Source organism: Drosophila rhopaloa, unplaced genomic scaffold (assembly GCF_018152115.1).
Source record: "Drosophila rhopaloa isolate 14029-0021.01 unplaced genomic scaffold, ASM1815211v1 contig_3, whole genome shotgun sequence".
Classification (NCBI taxonomy): Eukaryota; Metazoa; Arthropoda; class Insecta; order Diptera; family Drosophilidae; genus Drosophila; species Drosophila rhopaloa.
Window position 1 is genome coordinate 19,226,608 of NW_025335123.1, and position 21,191 is coordinate 19,247,798.

General features: G+C 39.6%; 4 protein-coding genes across 4 annotated transcripts; 1 reads left to right on the top strand and 3 right to left on the bottom strand.

Annotated features, from left to right (window-relative positions):
- Window positions 1-74: 74 nt before the first annotated feature.
- LOC108049977 (putative gustatory receptor 10b) lies at window positions 75-1,611 on the bottom strand. Its single transcript, XM_017131406.1, has 3 exons — window positions 1,372-1,611; window positions 456-1,187; window positions 75-234 (listed from the first exon to the last, which is right to left on the bottom strand). Exons 1-3 carry the CDS (start codon window positions 1,609-1,611, stop codon window positions 76-78), a joined length of 1,131 nt encoding a protein of 376 aa, XP_016986895.1. The 3' UTR covers window position 75.
- A 1,168-nt stretch (window positions 1,612-2,779) lies between these two features.
- On the bottom strand, window positions 2,780-4,018 carry LOC108049973 (gustatory receptor 10a). Its single transcript, XM_017131401.1, has one exon. The coding sequence runs from the start codon at window positions 3,922-3,924 to the stop codon at window positions 2,830-2,832; it is 1,095 nt and encodes a 364-aa protein (XP_016986890.1). The 5' UTR covers window positions 3,925-4,018; the 3' UTR covers window positions 2,780-2,829.
- Window positions 4,019-4,186: 168 nt separating this feature from the next.
- On the bottom strand, window positions 4,187-6,156 carry LOC108049970 (odorant receptor 10a). Its single transcript, XM_017131399.1, has 5 exons — window positions 5,618-6,156; window positions 5,171-5,358; window positions 4,828-5,117; window positions 4,611-4,763; window positions 4,187-4,283 (listed from the first exon to the last, which is right to left on the bottom strand). Exons 1-5 carry the CDS (start codon window positions 6,154-6,156, stop codon window positions 4,233-4,235), a joined length of 1,221 nt encoding a protein of 406 aa, XP_016986888.1. The 3' UTR covers window positions 4,187-4,232.
- Window positions 6,157-13,720: 7,564 nt separating this feature from the next.
- LOC108050032 (glutamine synthetase 2 cytoplasmic) lies at window positions 13,721-20,891 on the top strand. Its single transcript, XM_017131514.2, has 5 exons — window positions 13,721-13,855; window positions 13,972-14,156; window positions 18,822-19,162; window positions 19,559-19,750; window positions 19,964-20,891. The coding sequence occupies exons 2-5, from the start codon at window positions 13,973-13,975 to the stop codon at window positions 20,354-20,356; spliced, it is 1,110 nt and encodes a 369-aa protein (XP_016987003.1). The 5' UTR covers window positions 13,721-13,855; window position 13,972; the 3' UTR covers window positions 20,357-20,891.
- Window positions 20,892-21,191: the final 300 nt, after the last annotated feature.

The following is a 21,191-nucleotide window of genomic DNA, read 5'->3' on the forward strand; positions in this document are numbered from 1 at the left end:
ACCGAAGTGCCGATTGAGTGCTGATTACACCACGGCAACTTTTCCTTTGAGAAGGGGGATAAGGTGAAGACAATTTCAACTGTGGACATATCCAATTTGAATAATAATGATTCCATAGGACAAACTGCAGCTAATCAGGGCGAAGGCACGCCGCATATCCATTCTAAACATTCCCAACACTTTGTTCTCCGGCGAAGCTCGTCGAATGGCTCGTCTCAAAAGGGACATTTCCCACTGGAAAGAATGATAAATAAATTAATAGACAAATATTCTTCATCAAATTGTACCCTTTAATTTTACTCAAATACATAAAATATTAGTTAAATGAAAAGGAAAAAGACAAAAGTTTTACTCTTAGAATAGAATATATAATTTCATTTTGATTGCTGTTGTTTTAATAATAATAATATGAAATATGATCTCAATGTCCTGCGATCCTGTTTCGTTTTGCTCACCTGTCTATGAGCTGCCTTGGCATCCGCATTGTGCCCCTGGAATTTTGGACTGGCGCAGACCTGGTTTTGCTCCCCGAGCAGATGTTCGCAGACGATTTGCAGGAGCAGGGCATCCGAAAGTTTGACCAAAAAGCAGATGCCTGTTAGCAGGACCTTCACGGTCAGGATATGCAGCCCCGATTTACTGTGTCGCTGGTTGACGAAGGCGTAGCCCAGGTAAATGGTGGCCGTGTTGAAGTACAGTTCGTAGAACAATGTGACTGCCACCAGCCAGGCGAACATGCGATGCACCCGCCGCACGAGCTCGATCAATCGCTCCTGCCGACGCAACTGCTCCATGAGGTGGCCGTAGGAACTCGACACCCGCTGGCCATTCAGACGCAGTGCCTCGCTCAAGTCGAGGAGCAGGAGGATGTAGGCCACCTGGACCGCATCCCTGGCCAGGCTGTTGTAGACGAAGTACAGGTTGGCCAGGAAGTCTGGCATTCCGAAGGTTCGCATGCCCCAAATGATGAGCACACTCAGCGCAAAGTTGAAGTTGTGCACAAAATTGTGGATCTTGGCCAGAAAGACCACGTGATAGAGGCGACTGTGCTCCTCCAACTTCAGGTCCCTCTCCAAAATCCCCGACAATTCGTTATACACCTGGCACACCTGTCGCTCGCGCAGGACCCTCAATAAAGTTTGTATTACAAGCGTCACCAACTGAAGATTTACACTCTGGTCGCACACCTTCAAATAAAGAAACGAAATGTATATAATATTTAAAGTATTTCTTATTAAAAATAATAGCCTTGTAGGATGAAAACGATCAACGCCGTTAAAAAGGGCTACTTAACCTTTTGCTCCTTATGGTGTAATAATAATAACAATTAATTTAATATTTAATATTATTAAATAAAAAGTGCAAAATTACCATAGCCACGAATGTCTGGCGCTTAAATGTTCCAGCCACAAAATAATCCACGGCGTATTGCTGGTAGGTGTAAAACAAAATAAAGTTGGCGACCATCATCAGCCAGTTGTAGATCTGCAGAAGTCGGGAGTGGACCAGTCGCCGTCGGGTGGGGCTATAGAAGTGGCTGGACATTCCCAGGATCAGGACCAGTCCCATCCAGAAGCGCAGTGCCATCCGGCACAACCTGCGGGCTCGCATCGTGGCCAGCAACTAAACGGAGGACAGAAGAGCCATCGTCCCGAAAGGAATGCACCGCAATACACTTAAACACTTATCTGACCATTGAACTGCTATCTTCAAAGGACACGCCTCATCCAACAGGAAAAACTTCTCCGCCATTATTACTTTTCTCTAACTCATTTGCATAAACAACAAACATCAAGTAATCGAACAACTAGTGCAAAAATAAGTCGATATTAATTATAAGGTTTTCTATCAATTACTATTTTTTAAGGATTTTAAACTAAACTAATATTATTACCTCTTTATAAAAGTTGTACAGAAATATGTAAGTGTGAAAAAAATTCAAAATTAGAGAAACCATTTCCCCAAATTCGAATCGCAGTTATTTTGTGGTTTTACCATTAAGAGAAATTATTTTCTTTATTTTTAATTGTGAATATTTTTTAAATTGGTGTTATAAATTCGGATTTTTGAGCATTACGTTTTTGTTTTTCGGCTTCTTAGGGACATTTTCGTTGGCTACGACTGCTTGCGGAGATAGAGGTCGAATTGCACCAGAGTTATGAAATAGGAAAAGGCGGTTACGGCGATAAGGTAGACCAATCGACGATCCAGGTGTAAAAGTCCACAGAGCATTGGTGGTTGGTAGTTCAGTAGCTCCAGCGAAAGGTGCTCTATCTGGATAGGAATGAAAAAAATTAGAATTATATATTAATAAAGCTGCACAAAACAGTTAGTGCTTGCCTGTGCGACGTATTTTGGCCAAGTTAGAGAAAAAAAAACCGGTCGGTTTTTTTTTATATAAACCCTGAGAAATAGTGGTCGTATGTTGGAATGTCATACCTCGTAGAATTCGTTTCAAAATTTTCAATCGATTTGTATTCTCAGCCGAAAAATTTTATTTAAGACCACTTTTCGCAAAAAAAGGTTTTGTAAAACCCCTTATAAAAAAGGGCAAGAACAGAAAATAAATTTTTCCAAATTAACTTGGAATCAATAGTTTAGGTTCTCCGCTGCACAAAACAATAATTCTTTTGGCTGTGCGTCGTATTTTGGCCAAGTTATAGCAAAACAAACCTTACTCCTAATTTAGAGGCCAAATAGTTTCCGTTTTAGAATTAATCAAAATTTAGAAAATCTAATAAGGACTCTTTTGAGAAAAGTTTTGCATGACCAAGATGTAATACGAAATCTTATTCTATTTAAAATGCTCGTGTATATTTATTGAATTTATTAAATCAATCTTAATAAATCAATTACCTCCCTGGTGAGCCGCTCATCCCTGGCCGGTGGCTCGGCGAATCTCCGCACGGTGAGGGCGACGTTCTCCAGCTCCAGTTTGATGTGCTCGTTGACCAGGGTGACTATGTAGGTGTCAATGTAGAAGCCGGTGGCATAGACGGAGCCCACGACCACCGGGTAGCTGACCTCCTCCAGCGACTGCTTGGCCAGCATGTGGAACAGGGTGTAGAAGTTGGTCAGGTTGTTGATCAAGGTGCTCAGCATGAGTCCAATCAGCTGGAACTGGTGCATGCGAAAGCTCTCGCGCTGTAGGTCGTGGATCTCCCGGCACCGGCGACGCAGTTCCTCCAGCCGGTCACTCAGCAGGCAGCAGCGATGGAGGAGCATTCCGCCGCCTGGTCTCAGCCTGTCCACCTCCTGCCTGAGTGCGTCCAACTGGAGGTTGAGCTGCCTGTAGTACTTCAGCACCGAGGCGTTGATCCAGTAGCAGTAGTCCGCCATATTCTCCGTGTAGTTCCACAGCACAAAGGCGTAGATGGAGAAGTGGACCCGCACCTGGTTCATCGCACCCTTCTCCGTCTCGCCGTATTGCAGGAATATCCCGCACACCTGCACCATCATCATCAGGTTGATCAGACAGAACTTGAAGTACATGAGGAACTCGAAGGGTTTCCTCGGCTCCTGCGGCCCGTTCTTGAACTCCCGCTCCAGGTGCATCCTCTGCACAGTGCACCTCTGGTTGATGGCCTCGAAGTGGACGGTATTGGCCACATAGGTCACAATCACGGTGGCATACTTAATGGCCGTGTTGGCGAAGGTCACATAGAAGAGCAATTGCAGGCGCAGATCGAGGGTATCGGTTAGTGTGCCAAAGTGGTAGCAAAAATAACCGGGTAAAACCACAATCAGCAGCAAACTGAACAGGTGGCCGTACACAATCAGGAGCACTTTGACGCCACGTTTGAGAGCCTTCTGGGGCACATAGTCGATCACCACCTGGCCATAGATCAGGGCGTAGACATGGCCGTACTGGTAGAACTTCAACTCGTGCCGCTCCCAGAAAGTCGACTCATCCGGTGAAGTCATTCCGGTTCCGCTCCTCGCAATCAACTGAGAAAGTCCTTTGTTCGCGTTGCGTGTTTTTTCGGCAGTGGATTGGAAATGGCCATGGGAATGGTAAAGTCAGCACCAAATTATTGGAGATGGCCGATACGCAAGGCTCGAACCAAAGTTGGTTGTGTGAATAAACAGGACTTCAAATTGATTTCACGAAAAGAAAAAAAAACTACAAAATCAGGGGTGCATGTTATTTTTATTGGCTTTCAAAATACAATATTTTTTATCAAGCAAAGTAATTACATTTTAATAATTTGTTTTATTTGAACTATATTTAATTACTGAAAGGATTTAACCAGGGCAATAATTGAGCCCGAAGTCTGTAGAATCTGCAGGAGACAAACGTTAATTTAAATTTAAATTGGTAAATTAATAAATAAATAAAATTGGTAAAATAAAATCTAAGTAATAACAAGGGATTTTAAAATCCTTTATAAAGGTGTCAACAATTTGTTAAAAACGCAAAAATTCGAAGGGTTTATTTAAAAATTCAAGATTCTCTTTTTTATTGCATACTTTTAGACACCTTAATAAGTGATTCCAAACCCTAGAATTTTTTTGGAGAACCCCAAATGTCATTTGGAATATAAATTATATAGTTTTTTAAGCTACTTAATTATTTGGAATAATTAGGTTTCTTAATTTATGTATCTTACCGCAGCAAAGGTGGCCAGTGAAGGAGAAAAGAAGGGCACTGCCATGGAAACGGGTCGCTGCGATCTGAGGATCATCAGTTGAACGAGGCGTCGCTGTGGTGGCTTAAACAATTGCCAGGGACAAGAGCCAATCACTCGGCACAGCTCCACACTCTATAAGTAGGAGGTTTAAGGCTATTAAGTAATACCAGAAAAATCACCTTAAACTCCAACTTACACTTTCGGCCACCAGAGTGCCGCCATAGCAATAAACCAGCAGTTGGCTCAAGGCAGCCACCGTGTAGGCCACATAGAGGAGGGCTCCCAGGGTATTGCCTCCAGCTGTCAAGAGATTGACCATACTGAAACCAATCACCATCGCAGCGGACACGAAATGGGCCAGGGTAATAATCGTATAGCGGTCCCGGAAAAACCTGGCCAGGTCGATGATGGCATTGTGCCTGACTATGGCATCCCGCATTCGCTGCTCCAAATTATAATGCTCCTCTGGCGAAAGCTCCAAGTGATCTTTAACAGTATGGGAATCAAAATATATATATTCTGGGTATTCTTAAACCCACCTTTGTATGGCCTAAAAATGGATCGTATCTCCGCCTGTAGCACTTCGAAAAGCGACGACAAGTGGACACAGAACTCGAAATAGAAACCATCGCAGCCTCCGAACATAAAGATGGTCACATAGCCCGTATAGGCAATGAATATATAGGTCAGGGGGAAAAATGGAGATCTCATTAGAACCGAGGGCATTCTGTAAAAAAAGGTACAATGCTGAGTACTTAAGTTTCCTTTTCTGCAAATTATTATTTGGGGTCACCAAACTTTAATTTCAGTATATAAAAACTTGGGACGGAATGTAATACCTTTTGCAACGCAGCGAATTTAAAAAAAGCCCCCAAAAATAATCAAAAATGTATAAAATATTATAGTTTTTTAATTAAGAGCCCCTCATTTTCGTTAGTTTATCTAGTAATTTCTTAAAAGAGGGGGGTTTTTATTACACTGCTCACGTCATATTGAAAGGAGTGAACCAGACAAAGCCGTCCAGACGATCCTGGAGGAACAGGACCAAGGCGATCAGCAGTGGCTTCAGGTTGTAGGTGGTGCAGGTGAAGAATCCGGTGGACAGGGGCCAGAAGTTGATGCGGGCCGCCTTGACCGAGTGACCCACTCGGATTTGCCGCCTATCGGACCGCTCCGACTTCAGATCGAAGAGGAGGCTCCTCAGCCGGTTCAGCATGGAGGACAGATCCCGGCGGAAGTGCAGCATGAGGAACATCTTGAGCAGCGTAACCGCCGAGGTTCCCGCTGGACAGAGGGTCTCCAGTGCCAGGGTGACCTGCTGTTGGTCCAGGAAAAGCATTCCCGCATGCAGTTCCGTGACGACGCCAATGGACAGGATCACGAAGTGGACGATGGATCGCCGGGGAAGGCTATCCCCCGGATTCCCGGGCCAATAGCCCATTATGTCCAGGCTGAGACGCGGCACAGCAAAAAAATACACGGACAGCTGCTGATCGCGCTTGAGGAACCGAAACCACGAGACCATGGTGGATACACCTTTTAATCAAATCCTTGCAAGAAATATCCCTTATATAGGCAGCTGAAATTGAACTTGTGCACTCGAGAAAAAAATACAAAGCAAATTTATACATAAAGGCATTTTAGTTTATTTATAGAGTACTGTTTTATACATTAAATAAATCTCTCAAAATAATTTAATAATTTTATAAACTATAACTTACTGCTTGTTAATCGTGTTCTTAAAAATAACAGGTTTTAGATTTCAAAAAAACACCAAAATGTATTGAGCTGTAAAACGTATTAATTTACATTGTTATTAACAAGGTAGGTGGTTTTAAATACAGATTGTTTTAGAGTGTAACCCCACTTGAACTTCAAAACTGAGCAGGTCCACTTAATTGACTTGTTATTCAGACAAAGTTTGCCAAAGTTCGACCAGTATCCAGTGACTTTCGCCATTGGGAGACCGCGATAATTGGCAACCTTCGAATCCCTGGGACTGGTGAGCTGCTCGCTTTGTTCTTTTTGGGACAGATGGGGATTCGAAGTAGACGACAGGCACAAGTAGCAGGGAATGAGTCGCAATCAGAGCTAATGCATCAATTAGCGCTAGCCGCTAATTTCAGTAATCAAAATACAAACAAATCAAGATTAAGGCACTCGGACGTCGGACTCGTCAAATTCGTGCGTTTTTAACTAATCTCAAGCCCACTCACGCACAGCATGAGTTTTCAGGAGCGGATTCGGCAAGTTCTGGATACCTAAATGTGTATTTTGATTTGCCTTCAGCTACTATGCACTCTATTGATTTTTCCCTAACTCTTATTAGGGTCTAGTCTGGCTTATCACCTATGAATTTGCTGGGTTTCCCCTTTAATCGGACTAAAGTCAAACAACTTATCTAATTTCTTGGTAGTGCTGTTTTACTTTGTAATCTCTGTGCTTGTTCTCGCCTTACATCTCATATTTATCCAAAGCAAATATTATTGTTTTTATCACCAAGTAGTGAATACATACATATTTGCAACTTTTCTTCATGCCATTCAGACGGAGCCTGAAATGATGACCTTGATGAGTCACATTGATAAGGGGTAATTACCCATAATAGGTGGCCTTATCACAAGCAGAAATCTAGTGCCAAGCAGATTGGATATAAAACATTTTTGTTGTTTGTATCACGTGATCTAAGAGGAAATAGTTTATTCCAAGGAATGTCAATTGAGGTAGGAAACTATAGATATCTTGGTACATTCTTGAACTTTAATTGAGAAATTTTCTTAATATATTTTTTATATTGGTAATAAAACAACAACAGCTTCTTAAAAATAGCATTACAAAAATGTAACTAAGAAAATTAAACTTAAATCTTTTATTATTTCCTTTAAAATATTTTATTTTATTTATTCACAAAAAACAGCAATGTTGGCAAGGTCAAAAGTATGAAGCACTGAAGTCTCAGTTAAAATCCTTTTATTGTCTAGACTTGAAAATCCCAATTCTCTTGAAATAACCGCTCAATACCTGTATTACTTGAACTGGATTATATGGAAATTGGTAATTGGAGCACCTGAAATTCGCGTGTTAGATCCGCACCTGTTCGCCATGAAGCCTGTCAGCGGCGGAGTCATAAATCATGCAAACCTGTCCGCCAATGTGTGTTCGGGGCTTTCGAGTGCGACCACCATTGATGTATTGAAGTTTTTGTCAACGCCACAGACGAGTCTAAGTATTTCATTTTATACCACTTTTTATGTAGCATATATACTTAGATTAGCAGCGCACGTTCCGCTGGCTGGTGACGTCAGCGATGGCACGCACACACCTGGAGGTTTTCTGAGTTTGATCGGGTTTGAAAAAGCCGCGACGCCATCGAAGGTCGATCTTGAGCAGCGATAAATAAGGTTGCTCTATGGTTTCAGCCCCCAAAGGGTTTTCACACACAAATTACATACCACTTACAAATTTAAATCAATCAAAATGAAACTTATGCCAAAAGGAAGTTTGAATTCCTTTAATATTGTCATACAAAATATTTAAATAAAGAAAGAATTTTAAAACATTATCTTCCTTTGTTAATATATATTTTTTAATCGCAATTATATCACCAAAACAAAAACAATTGTTTATTTTCATTCTCTGAAATGTAATAAAAATACCGTTTAAAATTAATTTTCATATCCTAAGAGGCAACCTTTTTTTATATGGAAAAAACCCCTCCTCCAAAAACACAAGGGCATCAAATTGATATAAAACACTGGATGATGATAATAATGATGATGGGAAAATTGCTTGATTCGCGGGATTGGGATAGATTTGATGGGCATAATTGCAACGGCAGTGCCGAGTACCGCAAATGGATAGCAAATTGAATCAACGCCAATTGTTCAGCAGTCGTCGGTAGTTGCCCCTTTTCCATATGCATTTGGTTTATATTTTTTTTCGTTTTTTTTTTATTGCTAGTCACCACCAAATCGCAGCTTCCTAGCAACGAAGCAAGTGCCCCCAAGTGCCTCCCCCTCACACACGCACCCCCTGCTAAACACGCACACCCACTACTTAACACGCAACACAGGTACAGGGAAGCCTCCAAAAAATGTCAAGAATTTTAAACGAGTTTTTCAGAATTTTAAAAGCTAAGCTACATACGTCAAAAACAATGTTTTGTAGGAAACAAATTAATAAAAATAAGCGAAAGGCTAGATTTGAATTTAAACCTTAAAAACAGTTAATGGTTACATATTATATAATACAAAAATTATTAAATTTTTTTGTATCCGTTTCTGTGGTTTTTTTTTAAATCTATCTTAGAACACAACCTAGAGATCACTGTACTTTCACAGATTCTGAAGTGTATCCGAAGGGAAGCTCCCAGCACTCATCCCAATTGAGATGGCCTGACATTGTTTTTGAAGAGTCACCAGAAACAGTGGAACCCAATGAATCCGAGGGAGCTGCCTTAATTTGGACGAGGGGAATTGGGCATTTGGGGGCACGAGAGTATCCGATCACGCTGTTCCGTTTTGTTTCATGACAAGCCGATCTAAGGCGAACCGAACTGAGCTGGCACCACCACAAACATCCCAGAACCAAAAACAATACAGCGGCATATAGTGCACATGACTATTAGATAAGTTTATTATAGAATAAATAAGCGTGCGGGCCCGAAACCGAATGCGAATGCGAGTGCCATAAAGAAGTTAAGCAATTCAGACAGTTTAGAGCATAAATTGTTTAATAGAGTTTATACGTCAATTGGGGGCATAAAGAGTGTCGCATTTTATAATTCGGGTTTTTTTTTTTCTATTTCAGACCCACATCCCCTACACAGACTTTCCAGATAAGCGGCTAGAAATACGTAACACTGGCAAAGTTCAGGGTCCCTGGCCGGAATCAGAAGCACTATAGGCCTCCAATCTTTGGCTGGCCGGCGGCTATCGGCCATCGGCCATCGGCCGACGGATTATGCAACTTTATGGCGGCTCACAAGTGGCCAAAACCCAAACAGAGGCAGCTAAATGGGAAAAGAATAAAATCCACTCGATGGAAAATGGTGCCCAATAACAATGCCATGACCCCCATCGATTTTCTGATAATGATTCTAGAAAATTTCCTGGGAATTTGACAGACTTTAATCTTTAAATCTGCATTAGATAGCAATAGAAAAGACTTATTCAAGAAAAGATTTAAATAAGCTTTAAACTCGTATTAGTAAGTCAAGATCTTATCTTGTAAATCAAGGGCGTGTAAATTCCCAATAATTTGTATTAGCTATTCTAGACATGTTTTTTTTGGTCGGAAAGCATTACAAATTACAAATAAGAATGACACGTTGTCTAAAAATAAACTAATCAACTGGTGTTTATTTTCCTTTTTAATGAATACAACAATTTAAACATCTAAACAAGAAACTATACAGTAAGGTAGAAAGATAAATAAATGTGTGTGTATATATAAGCCCAGATACTAGAGATAACAATACAAAACAAAACGTGACATTGAAATCTTTCTGGTTGTAAAAGTATCACTTACTATTAGCAATGTATTGACTACATTACATTATTCTCATTATTCCCACCGCCTGGATCTGGTGCTGAATCGGATCCAACCGAACTGGTGACCCCGATGAGCTGGTCAACCGGGAAACTGGCGCCCAACGCGTGCTCTAAAAATAGAACTAACGCCTGATGATGGGCCTCGATCATAAATTGCCTCTTGATGATCGCCAATTAAGCTGGCGAAATTAATGTGAAATATGAGAAGTAGTAATGCCAATTCAAATTCCCCAATTACCACAGTCTGCGCCAATCAATTAGTCATATACATATATGTGTATCAATATAAATGGGTCCATTTAGTAGCCGTTGCCTTCACCTACTTACCGCTAAGTCGGTTATCGCTGCCACGCGTCGCCGGCTCTTCTTCTAGCCGGGTATTTAGGGCGGGCCACCTCCTGGGCCCTCCTAATCTCGGCCAGCACTATCGCAGATCGAAGTTTAACGCCTTTCGGGCTTTATGGCCCCGCGATCGCCTGCCCGTCGCCTAAGCCAATTTGAATGCAGCCGGCAAGAGAGAGAGGCTCGCGAAAAAGCCTCGTTAAATGCGGGCAAACACCAGAAGACGGACGACAATCGACAAACGGCGGACGGAGACGGTGACGGAAGCGGGGACGGAGGGGGGAAACGGAGACGGGTGATGACCGCAGCGGGAAACGCATGCGCCGTTCACGTGATCAGATAGCCAGCGTTGACTAATTAGCCACTTTTCTGGCCTTTTTTTAAATTAGCTGGTGTTGCAAAAAAAAAAATAAAAATAAAGGTTTATTAAGTTTTTGAAATAGGAATTTTTATTTAAATTTCATATATATGGAGTTATTAATTTGTTTAACAGTATGTATATTTCTCAATTTTTAAAATCTGTAGAAGTTTACATTATAGCTAAATTAGAGCTTGACTTAAGTTGGCTAAAAAAAATTACGTATACGCACTGGTGACTTTGTTTATTTGTTGAAAATTGCTGTTTTATTTATTTAAAACAAACATATATTTTTAATTTTCAAAGAATAAAATGAAACATTGCCATTAAGAGACTCGAAATTGTCAGAAAAACGAAATGACTAAATTAAATAACTCATACGCAGTGTTGATCACCTTCATATATATATAGGCACACGTGACTTATGAGTAATTTAATTAAAAATGATATTATCATATAAATATAGGGTATATTCAATCATTTGTTCCTTTTCTTCCCACGAAAAAAAGTTTTCTTGCCAACACTGAGCCGAATTGAAGACGCAGCAGACGATTAATAGAAAATTATTTCACGTTTTCTTGTTTGTTTTATTTTATGTTTGTCTGTCCATTTTCGGCTGACCGGCACATATGTTAATTGTGCATTTAAAATTGAAATAAAATGTAGCTTGTCGCAATTTATTTGATACGTTAAGTTGTTGTTTCTTGCGACCGTCTGCCCGTTCAGACGTTTTTATTTGCGTTTAAATTTAGATCAGCTGGCGAATTTGTTACACCCAAAGAGAAAATGGGCTTAACAAACAAATGTATCACTAAATATAGTGATAGCTTATTTAATAGATTAAAATGTAAAAAAGGAGAAAACTAATCGTTGTTAAAGCAAAACAAAATGTAATTGAAATAGTTATTCAGTTTTTTTTGTAATCCTTAATATCAATAATTTTTTCTTGTTAAATAATTGATTTAACATATATTGTATATGTGAAACCTATAATAGAGTAATTCCAATACCTTTTTGTGGATGTAATGCCACAGGAAACATATTTTTGAATACCATTTAAGGTAGATCATGTCAGTGCTTTGTTGAATATGGAAAACTGCCCTGATAAGTTGTCAATTCCGATCAACTAGACGAAGCCATAAAAATCCGTTCGAACAATTAACCTTTTTGTGTGAAACTCGTTTGCAATTAACTTTTTCACACCTTCGGCCTGCAAACATGGCCAACATTTTGCGGTGGGTGTGTGGTACGCAATGGCATGAGGGTGTTAAGGAGTTACAGTGTGGGCCCATCAGGGGTTAAGGGGGTGGCGATTTTAGTGGGCCAAAGGAGTTGCTCCCTTTTCGGTATTTATTTTTGTTTCTCAACTTGACGAGGCGAGCGCGACGCCAAATAATAATAAAAATGTGAGAATCTTGAAAAGGTAATTAGCACATGGTCGTGTTTGCTTTATGCGCCATAAAAATAATCAAAAAATCGAGTCACACATCCGAACATCCCCCCAGTTGTCCGAGTGCGAAGTGATCGGATCGGAGAGCCTATAAAAGCGGATCAATTGCCGCTGGATCTGCGCAGTCGCTCCAAAGAAGTGCCCACTGTATCAGCTCAATTCGCAACTCCTCATCGGAATTAAGAAAGTGTTCTATAAAGATTCAATCCAAGTGCCAGTTCAAAGTTCGCGAGTGCAAAAATACTTTCATTAGGAGACCGGGAAAACATTTAAAACACACAACAAAATGCATTCAGCGTAAGTTGTTCATCATTACATCAGCCGACTGTCCTTGTCCTTGTCAAAAACAAAAAAAAAATTATAATACAACTCATTTGCTGGCGATCCAGTTGATAAGCGACATTTACTCATTTACACGCATTTGCTCGCACATCAAAAGTGAATTAAAAATAAACAAAACAATTTGGCAACTCAACCTGCAACTGTTAATCTACACAGAACAAAAATCAGTGGATTCTTTACTTTAATAGGAGATGTTTCAATATTTCAAAGTGATTTATACATTTATATTAATATATTGAAACAGGTATATGGAAACTAAACATAATTTTAAACATTAACAAAGAGATATAAAGTTTCAAATTTTACATTTTAATTGGATATATTACTGATGATTTAATTAGAAATTGTGTAAATTATAATTTTGTGTTAAAAGACATCTTTGGGACTTACTATTACTTCAATATTTTAGATTACGACTATAAATTGAAATATCCATTTTTTCAATAACATTACATTTTTTTTTTGTTTTAAAATTACAATTAGCTGTGCTTAGATTTTTTAACAGTTTCTTGCGCTATTGCTTACTTCATTAAATAACAATTTGGTTTGGAATTGGTGAAAACTAGGTGTTTTTTTTTTGGGCGTGTAACCGGAAGCTTTAGCCAGGAATCCAATTGGGAGAGCTCTCGTGCCCTCTCGCTCTTGCACGCGACACCGGCGACAAACGGCAAAGCGTCTAATCAGTGGGTCGGAGTGGGAGGGCGGGCGTGTGAGAGCGATAGAGAGGGGGCGTTGATCGTGCGGCGACTGCGCTGCCACAGCGCTGCTCTTGTCGCGGCGACAACAGCTGTTGCTTTTGTTTTCAATGGCGCGCTGTCGACGTCGCTGCCGGCGTCGCAGTCGCTGCTAGTTTGCTGTAAGTATAGTATGGTGTGTAGTGTATAGAGTATAGTGGATAGTGTATAGTGTATATGGCGTATAGTATAGCTTATACCACACTAATAGCAACAACAACCACTACAGCAACAACAAGAGGCGAGGCGGGCGCGTTGCTTTTGTTTTGCTTTGTTGTTTGTTGTTGGTCATTATAAATTGAGTTGGAACAAGGGGCTCCAGCTTAGTCGTGTTCCAGCAACGCTTCCGCGCACAACAAATCCAAATCCCAATCAGAAAGGACGCAGCTATCGTCCCGCCACCAATCAGATTGTAACCAGGCCCAATCAGAGTGCAAATAAATCAGGTGCAGATCATCTCCACAGGAGAAAAGAATTCAGTGCCAAAGAACTTTGTTTATTTCTGATCCGCTTTCGAATTGTATGTCCATTTTTTTTTGGGTGCCCTAATTGCAAAGAGCAGTATGTCCGCTAGGATCCTGGAGGACTCGCCCAACGCGCGCATCAACAAGACGATCCTTGACCGCTACCTGTCGCTGCCGCTGCAGGAGAATATCGTCCAGGCCACCTACGTGTGGATCGACGGCACCGGCGAGGACCTGCGCTGCAAGGACCGCACCCTCGACTTCATCCCCCAGAGCCCCAAGGGTAAGTCCCCCCACCCCCCACACGCACCAAACAAAAAAATCCATTACAAAAGAGTTTATAGACTAGTTACTTACAACAAATTCGGACATTAATAAAATAAAATTAAAATCAGTTAAATTTCGATGTTACAAATATTACAATTTAATATTAAATAAGACCTAGCCAAATTATTTTACAACGAGTCTTGACTTTTAAGATAAATCATTTTCTTCAGCTTAAAATCAATGTAAGATAGCTCCATTTTCAGATTATTAGATAATTTTCAGGGAATTATGTTTTAGGTTTTCACAAACCAAATTGTTATATTTTCAGTAAAAGTATTTGCTTTTCTAACGAATAGAATTTTTGGATTTGTGGCAATCCCAAAAGTACACTCGAAAATCAGCAAAACAAGACATCCTGATATTTGATAAAAAAAACTTACCATTAAAGGTGGAGCTCAATCGAATTCACCAACTAGCTTTACTACTTTATAGGCCAAATATCATATTTTTTTTCGGTGAACCTTATAATTATAATTCCCGATTAGTTTCTTGTTAAATAGTGCCTAGATTAAGTACTTCAAATACCTACATTAAGTAGTTTCTCCTTATCGCAACATAGGTCGCGCCCGCACTTGATTTATGTGCGAAATACTTGATTTCTGCGAGTGTAATCTTATCTGGAGTGGCTAAAGACTTTAAAATGTCTCCGTCTCAGGCGCTAGCTTGATTTATCGCGGTATTTCACTAGTGTTCGTTTTTATAAGCAGCTGAAAATCGTAATGGGGATTTAATAGGTCGCGTGTGAATGAACTTGAATAAAGAACAGGAGTTCGAGTTGGATTAGAAAGGAAGTAAGCGAGAACAATTAAGAAGACCCATAAATTGAAAACTATATTATGACAAATTTAATTAAACGTTAAATAAATTATTGATCATTAAAAGTTACAATTTAAAAGACATTTGGAAAGCTGCCAAAATAAATGAAATATAACAATAAAGCACAAAGAAATGGCTGCAAGAAATGATGTCTCGCCAGGTGTTAATTTTTCCAAATTAGTCAAACACATTAAATGACCAGAAATACAGGCTCGATCTTAAATTAGAAGCTAATTGAGTAAACTTCTAATTTCGGAAGATGTGTTGATTTTTTTCACGAGTCAAGGTTTTTTTATATCCATTATAGAAGTAAAATGTTGAGAAAATCCAAAAGGTTTGTTAAACTCTCAAGAAATCTGTAAATCACGATTAGCATTTTATTATTTTTATAAGGTTTAACAACCCACAATGGCTATAAATCATACAAAATCACAAAGTATTTATACACATGACATATATTGTAGACCACTATCTTCCGCGGGGAAAATATTCAGTTCTAATTCGCTTTAAATTCGCATTTGCCAGCAATTACTACGCAATAGCTCTATATGCTATGGCTATACTATAATAGATCTGTGCGATTTTACGAGCGTCTGAAAATCTAGCCCATAAACGCCCCGAAAATTGTGGCAATGAACGGCTTCGTCTGTTGCGGTTTTTTATTGATCCCTCACACGGGGTTATACAACCCCAGCGATGACCTTTGCCTTGGCACGATTCCGGCGGCGGGTCTTCGGCTTTTCGAACGTCTGGGAAGTGCTTTATGGTCTAAAAACAGAATTTTCACGACTCGCGTCTGATAATGCCGTTTAATCGGATGGCTTAATAAAAAGACCGTCCAGACTTGAAAGAGTTTTTCGTGCTCGGTGTTAATTGATTGCGTTTTAATGTGCAATTAGCCACGGAGTAAAAGGAGGAAGCAATTAGGCTTATGGATGTTGGGGGTACTGTAAACTAATTTTAAACTTTCAACATTAGCTGTGACACGTTTATGAACACTTCTAACTTATCACACAAACAAATAATAATAACAAACCCCATCAAGCTAAGATAAACTTGGTAAAGCATAATCCTAAATGTGTATGAATCGTTTAAACGAAATCTTTTCAGAAAGTATATTTGAAAATATGAATTTAATTTAGTTTTTGAAGTGTGTTTTTTCAATAGGGATAATTACTTGTTGGCAGTTCTGACCTTGTAAGAAACTTATTTATTTGCCTACGAAACAAATGTTTAGTTGGTGGAAAATCTCAGTTTAAATAAAACTTTTTAATAAAATAATAAACAAATTCAAATAAGAAATGTTCCAGTTGGTACATTTGCAACTGTTAAATTTGACCGCAAGCCCAATCAGCCGAACGACAAGGACGGACATTTGTCTGTTCAGCTTAAGAAAAACCCCCAACTTTGTAAACCCCGATCAACCTGTCTACTTGATTATTACACTTGCACTTGAAAGCAAAAGCAAAACACAAATAAAAACAAATGACTTAATGCGCACAATTACTAATTAAGAAGGCGCACTCACACTCGCACTGTCCTCCTCACACAAAGTGCATTTGACTGGCGTTGAAAAAAGACGGACATATAGCGCGTAGGTGTGAGACAAATTTTTTTATATTTAAAATTTTTTTTTTGATTTTGTCTTTGATTACTGAATGACGAACCCCAATAAGAAAAGGCAGGGGTAGAACTGCATATGTCCCCTCCACCTTTCAAGTTCAAAGTGAAATTCTAATTGAGCACTTGAAAAAAAAGCAATTGACAACAAATTACATTTAATCGTTGAAGCGTGCCCCTTTCAATAAAGGACAATCGATTTCGTAGCTTTCACCCCCTCCCCAAACCAAAAGTAATTGAAAACTTTTAGTCCGATTGCATTTCTAAACACTTCAGTCACAAAATTGCTAGTCACTCAAGGATGAGTAGGTCAGAAAGAGATGGACAGTAATAAATAAGTAAGTTAAAAAGTACAGTTTGCAAAACTTGAAAAAACAACACTTAGGAAAAAGGGCTTGCTTAAACAACATAGTGTTTATTCCTTTTTTTATTATTAGAATTTCAAATCATATCTCAAAAATCTATTTGTATACAACAAATGATTTGAAAAATATTACATTTTTATAAAATGCTTGAGATACATTTTAAAACGTTTTCAGATTGAACCAATTGAGTTCATTATCACAAATATAACATTTTAAGATTAATGATTCCATGAAATGTTAAATTAATTTTATTATATTTATCATTTTCAATTAGTAATTTTCAAGATTATTGATCTTGAAAAGTGCAATCTCCAATGATAGATAGGGCAATCTGAATTTCATATTATTCGCTTTGTGTAGGACAGAAATCGGAAGCAAATAGCAACAGAATTTCGTTGAGGTGGTATAAGGGTTATACGAGTGTAGAGGGGCGGAGTGGGTGGTGGGTGGTGGGGGCTGGTTGGAGAGCAAGGCAAGGCTAATAACTGTAGTGCTACTGGCACAGTGACACACTGACATTTGTATTTGAGAACCAGTCGCTCTTGGTGCCACTGTGTGTGTGGAAAACTCTACAGCTGTTTATCAATTCGAGTGGCACACAGATACTCGAGCACCCATACAGGCACAACGGGAGGGAGGGGGATGGTGATACAGATAGAGATAGAGATAGCGATAGAGAACCAACACGAGATACCAGATTGTAAATGAAAACGCTGGCTCAAGGTCACCCCCCGCCTGTTACAACAATGCAATGCGTCCCCTGCACTCCCCCAGAAATTTGCATAAGTGAAGTATTTTCATTAGCATTATTTACATACGGGGAATTAACGATTTATTATAATAAACAACAGGCAATGGGGAAACGAGTTACCGAGTAAACAAACCTCAGTCACCCAACACCACATCCCCTTTATTTAAATTTATATTCTCACTTACAAGCCCCATTTTCAGATGGATCATCAAAATGCCAGGCGAGTTTCGGTTAAATAGGAGGGGAAATGGGGCTTTGGTCGGGGGGTTGCAGCTTGCGTTTTGAAACTAAATAAGCGCACAACAATTTCAGTCATTTGAATATGCACTTGCATAAACAAGGGTACAGTACACTAAGTATCTAATAAAATAGGGGGAGATATATCCATTTGAAGCACATAAAATACATATAAGTGTTTAGCCTACCCCAATTTTTTAGGAGAAAGTCAACTCATTTTTAACAAAAATCGTTTTCAAGTTTGTCATAAATCAATCAAAATAAAATAATTAGCTAAAATAATTGTCTACTGATTTTACTTAAAAACCGAAAGTGCTTCATAACTCATAAAAACGAAAGTAACAACTGAAAGGTGTGCAATAATTTAAAATATAATATACCCTGCTGTTTCAAATTAGAGAGCATCTATAAATCAAAAATATATACATTAAAAATGTTACTTAATTGATAAACATTTATCTGAGATTTCTATTAATAACGATATAATAACTATTTTCAATAACTAGATTTTAATCTTATCAGATATTAAAATGTATCTAGTAACAAATAATTTCGATCATTTAGTTTAATTTCTCGGCCAATTTGGTTTACAACAAAACGTTAACGAGTTGAGGGCTGAAATAAGGGGTTTCTAATAGGGAGATGCGAACTTTCAAACGGAACCCCGTCGAACCCCATTCCAAACTCATTCAATTGCCATCAATTACCCTTAATTCGAGGGTATCGCATGCTAAGTGAGCGACGAGGTCACCCCTTAAAATTAACCCCCCAGCAACGACTAATGGGCATGGACTAACCCCCAGTTCTTTTGCTTTTTTCCCTACCATTACAGAGCTGCCCGTGTGGAACTACGATGGAAGCTCGTGCTACCAGGCCGAGGGCTCCAACTCGGACACCTACCTGTACCCGGTGGCCATCTACAAGGACCCCTTCCGCCGCGGCAACAATATCCTGGTGATGTGCGACACCTACAAGTTCGACGGCACCCCCACGGAAACCAATAAGCGCAAGACCTGCCTGGAGGTGAACAACAAGTGCGTGGACGAGGAGCCCTGGTTCGGCATCGAGCAGGAGTACACCTTCCTCGACTTCGATGGCCATCCACTTGGCTGGCCCAAGAACGGCTTCCCCGGACCCCAGGGACCCTACTACTGCGGCGTTGGAGCCAACAAGGTGAGTCTTGCAATTTATTTCTGGATTTAGCTAGTGTACAATTCTTTGCTTTCTTGATGATTCTGATAAATGTCAACAACATACTTTCAAATCAAAACAAATCTTTCACTTATTCTTAACCAACATGGCGTATACGTAATTTTTTGCATTCACGTATTTGTTATATTATATGTAGTCTCTCTTAAGGTTTTGTTTATGTTTGTATCAAATAAAAAGCAAAGCAGATAGTAATAGTAATACGACGTTTTAACAATCATTTGTCGAATACAATAAAATAATTATTCGTAGAAGACAGTGGTGCGTATACGTAATATTTTTTATAAAGACATTTTTTAAATTTTAAAACTTTTTACAAAATTCTAGCAATATCTAACATACATATTGTAACCTTTTCAGGTTTACGCCCGGGACATTGTGGATGCCCACTACCGGGCCTGTCTGTACGCCGGAATCAAGGTGTCGGGCACCAATGCCGAGGTGATGCCCGCCCAGTGGGAATTCCAGGTGGGTCCCTGCGTGGGAATCTCCATCGGCGACGACCTCTGGATGGCCCGTTTCCTCTTGCACCGCATCTCCGAGGAGTTTGGCGTAAGTTTCAAATAATTATATTGCATAATTAAAAAAAAAATGTTTATCTTACTTGCTTGCCCTTTTTTTTATTAAATGGAGTGCCTTTTGACATTCAATTGAATAATGTTAATGATATAGATCAAAGACTTAATGATCTAATGAAAATTTCGACACCAAAAAGATGGTGAAAAATATTAAATCTTTTTCTAAACGTTTTTTTTTCAAATACAGATTGTGTCCACTCTGGATCCCAAGCCGATGCCCGGCGACTGGAACGGTGCAGGTGCCCACACCAACGTCTCCACGAAGGCGATGCGCGAGGATGGCGGCATCCGGGACATCGAGAAGGCGGTGGCCAAGCTGTCCAAGTGCCACGAGCGGCACATCCGCGCCTACGACCCCAAGCAGGGCCAGGACAACGCCCGTCGTCTGACCGGAAAGCACGAGACGAGCTCCATCAACGACTTCAGTGCCGGAGTGGCCAACCGCGGATGCAGCATACGCATTCCCCGCGGCGTCAACGATGATGGCAAGGGCTACTTCGAGGATCGCCGACCCAGCTCCAACTGCGATCCCTACTCCGTGGTCGAGGCCATCTTGCGCACCATCTGCCTGGACGAATAGGGGGGATGTGGGGGGATATACCGTCTCCAGAATTGTTATCGATTTATAGATTGTTGTTAAACCACCACCACCTTTGATCCACTGACCCACGAACACCCGAACATCGAACGCGAAGTTATATGCATACCGTAGGCTTAGTTTTTACCTAACGTATTTTCCACAACCCAGAACTAGAACCGTAAGGCAGCCCATCTTGCTGATATTTCCCATGTTTTTTTTCTTTTTTTTTTAGCTGCTGTTACCTAGGTTTTAGTGTGAGTTTTTTTTTGGACCAGCAATACAATAAATATAAATGGTCCGCGAGATGAAGATAAGATCAAGAATAGCAAGAACCCAAAAAGACATCCACAACATCCTACACAAAAAAAAACATAAAGCTATAGTATCAAACACTCCCCTGAGTCCCCGAAAACAAACCCCTACCCCCTACTTGTTAATGATATTAAATAATTAACTTTAATCCTACACTACATACATATACTCTCTAGTTAAGTAAATGCACTAAAAAATAAAAAAAAATACACAATACAAAAAACTGGTTTGGCTGATTTAAATTATCCTTTGAATGGGGAGCAGTTTTCTGTAAATGGGACTTTGTTGGAAATTTTATAGCGAATTCAACGAGGTATGACATTCCAAAATGAGACTACTATTTCCCAGTGTTAAACACTGGAAAAAAAACCGAACATTTAGATGATTTTTCCCGGTTTTTGGCAATAAAAAAATTATAAAATTGTTCTATTACTAGATTAGAACCGAAGTAGAAATATAATTTAATATAAATTACAATGGGACAAGTTTATCAACAGTCATTAACTTGTTCCATTGTAATTTT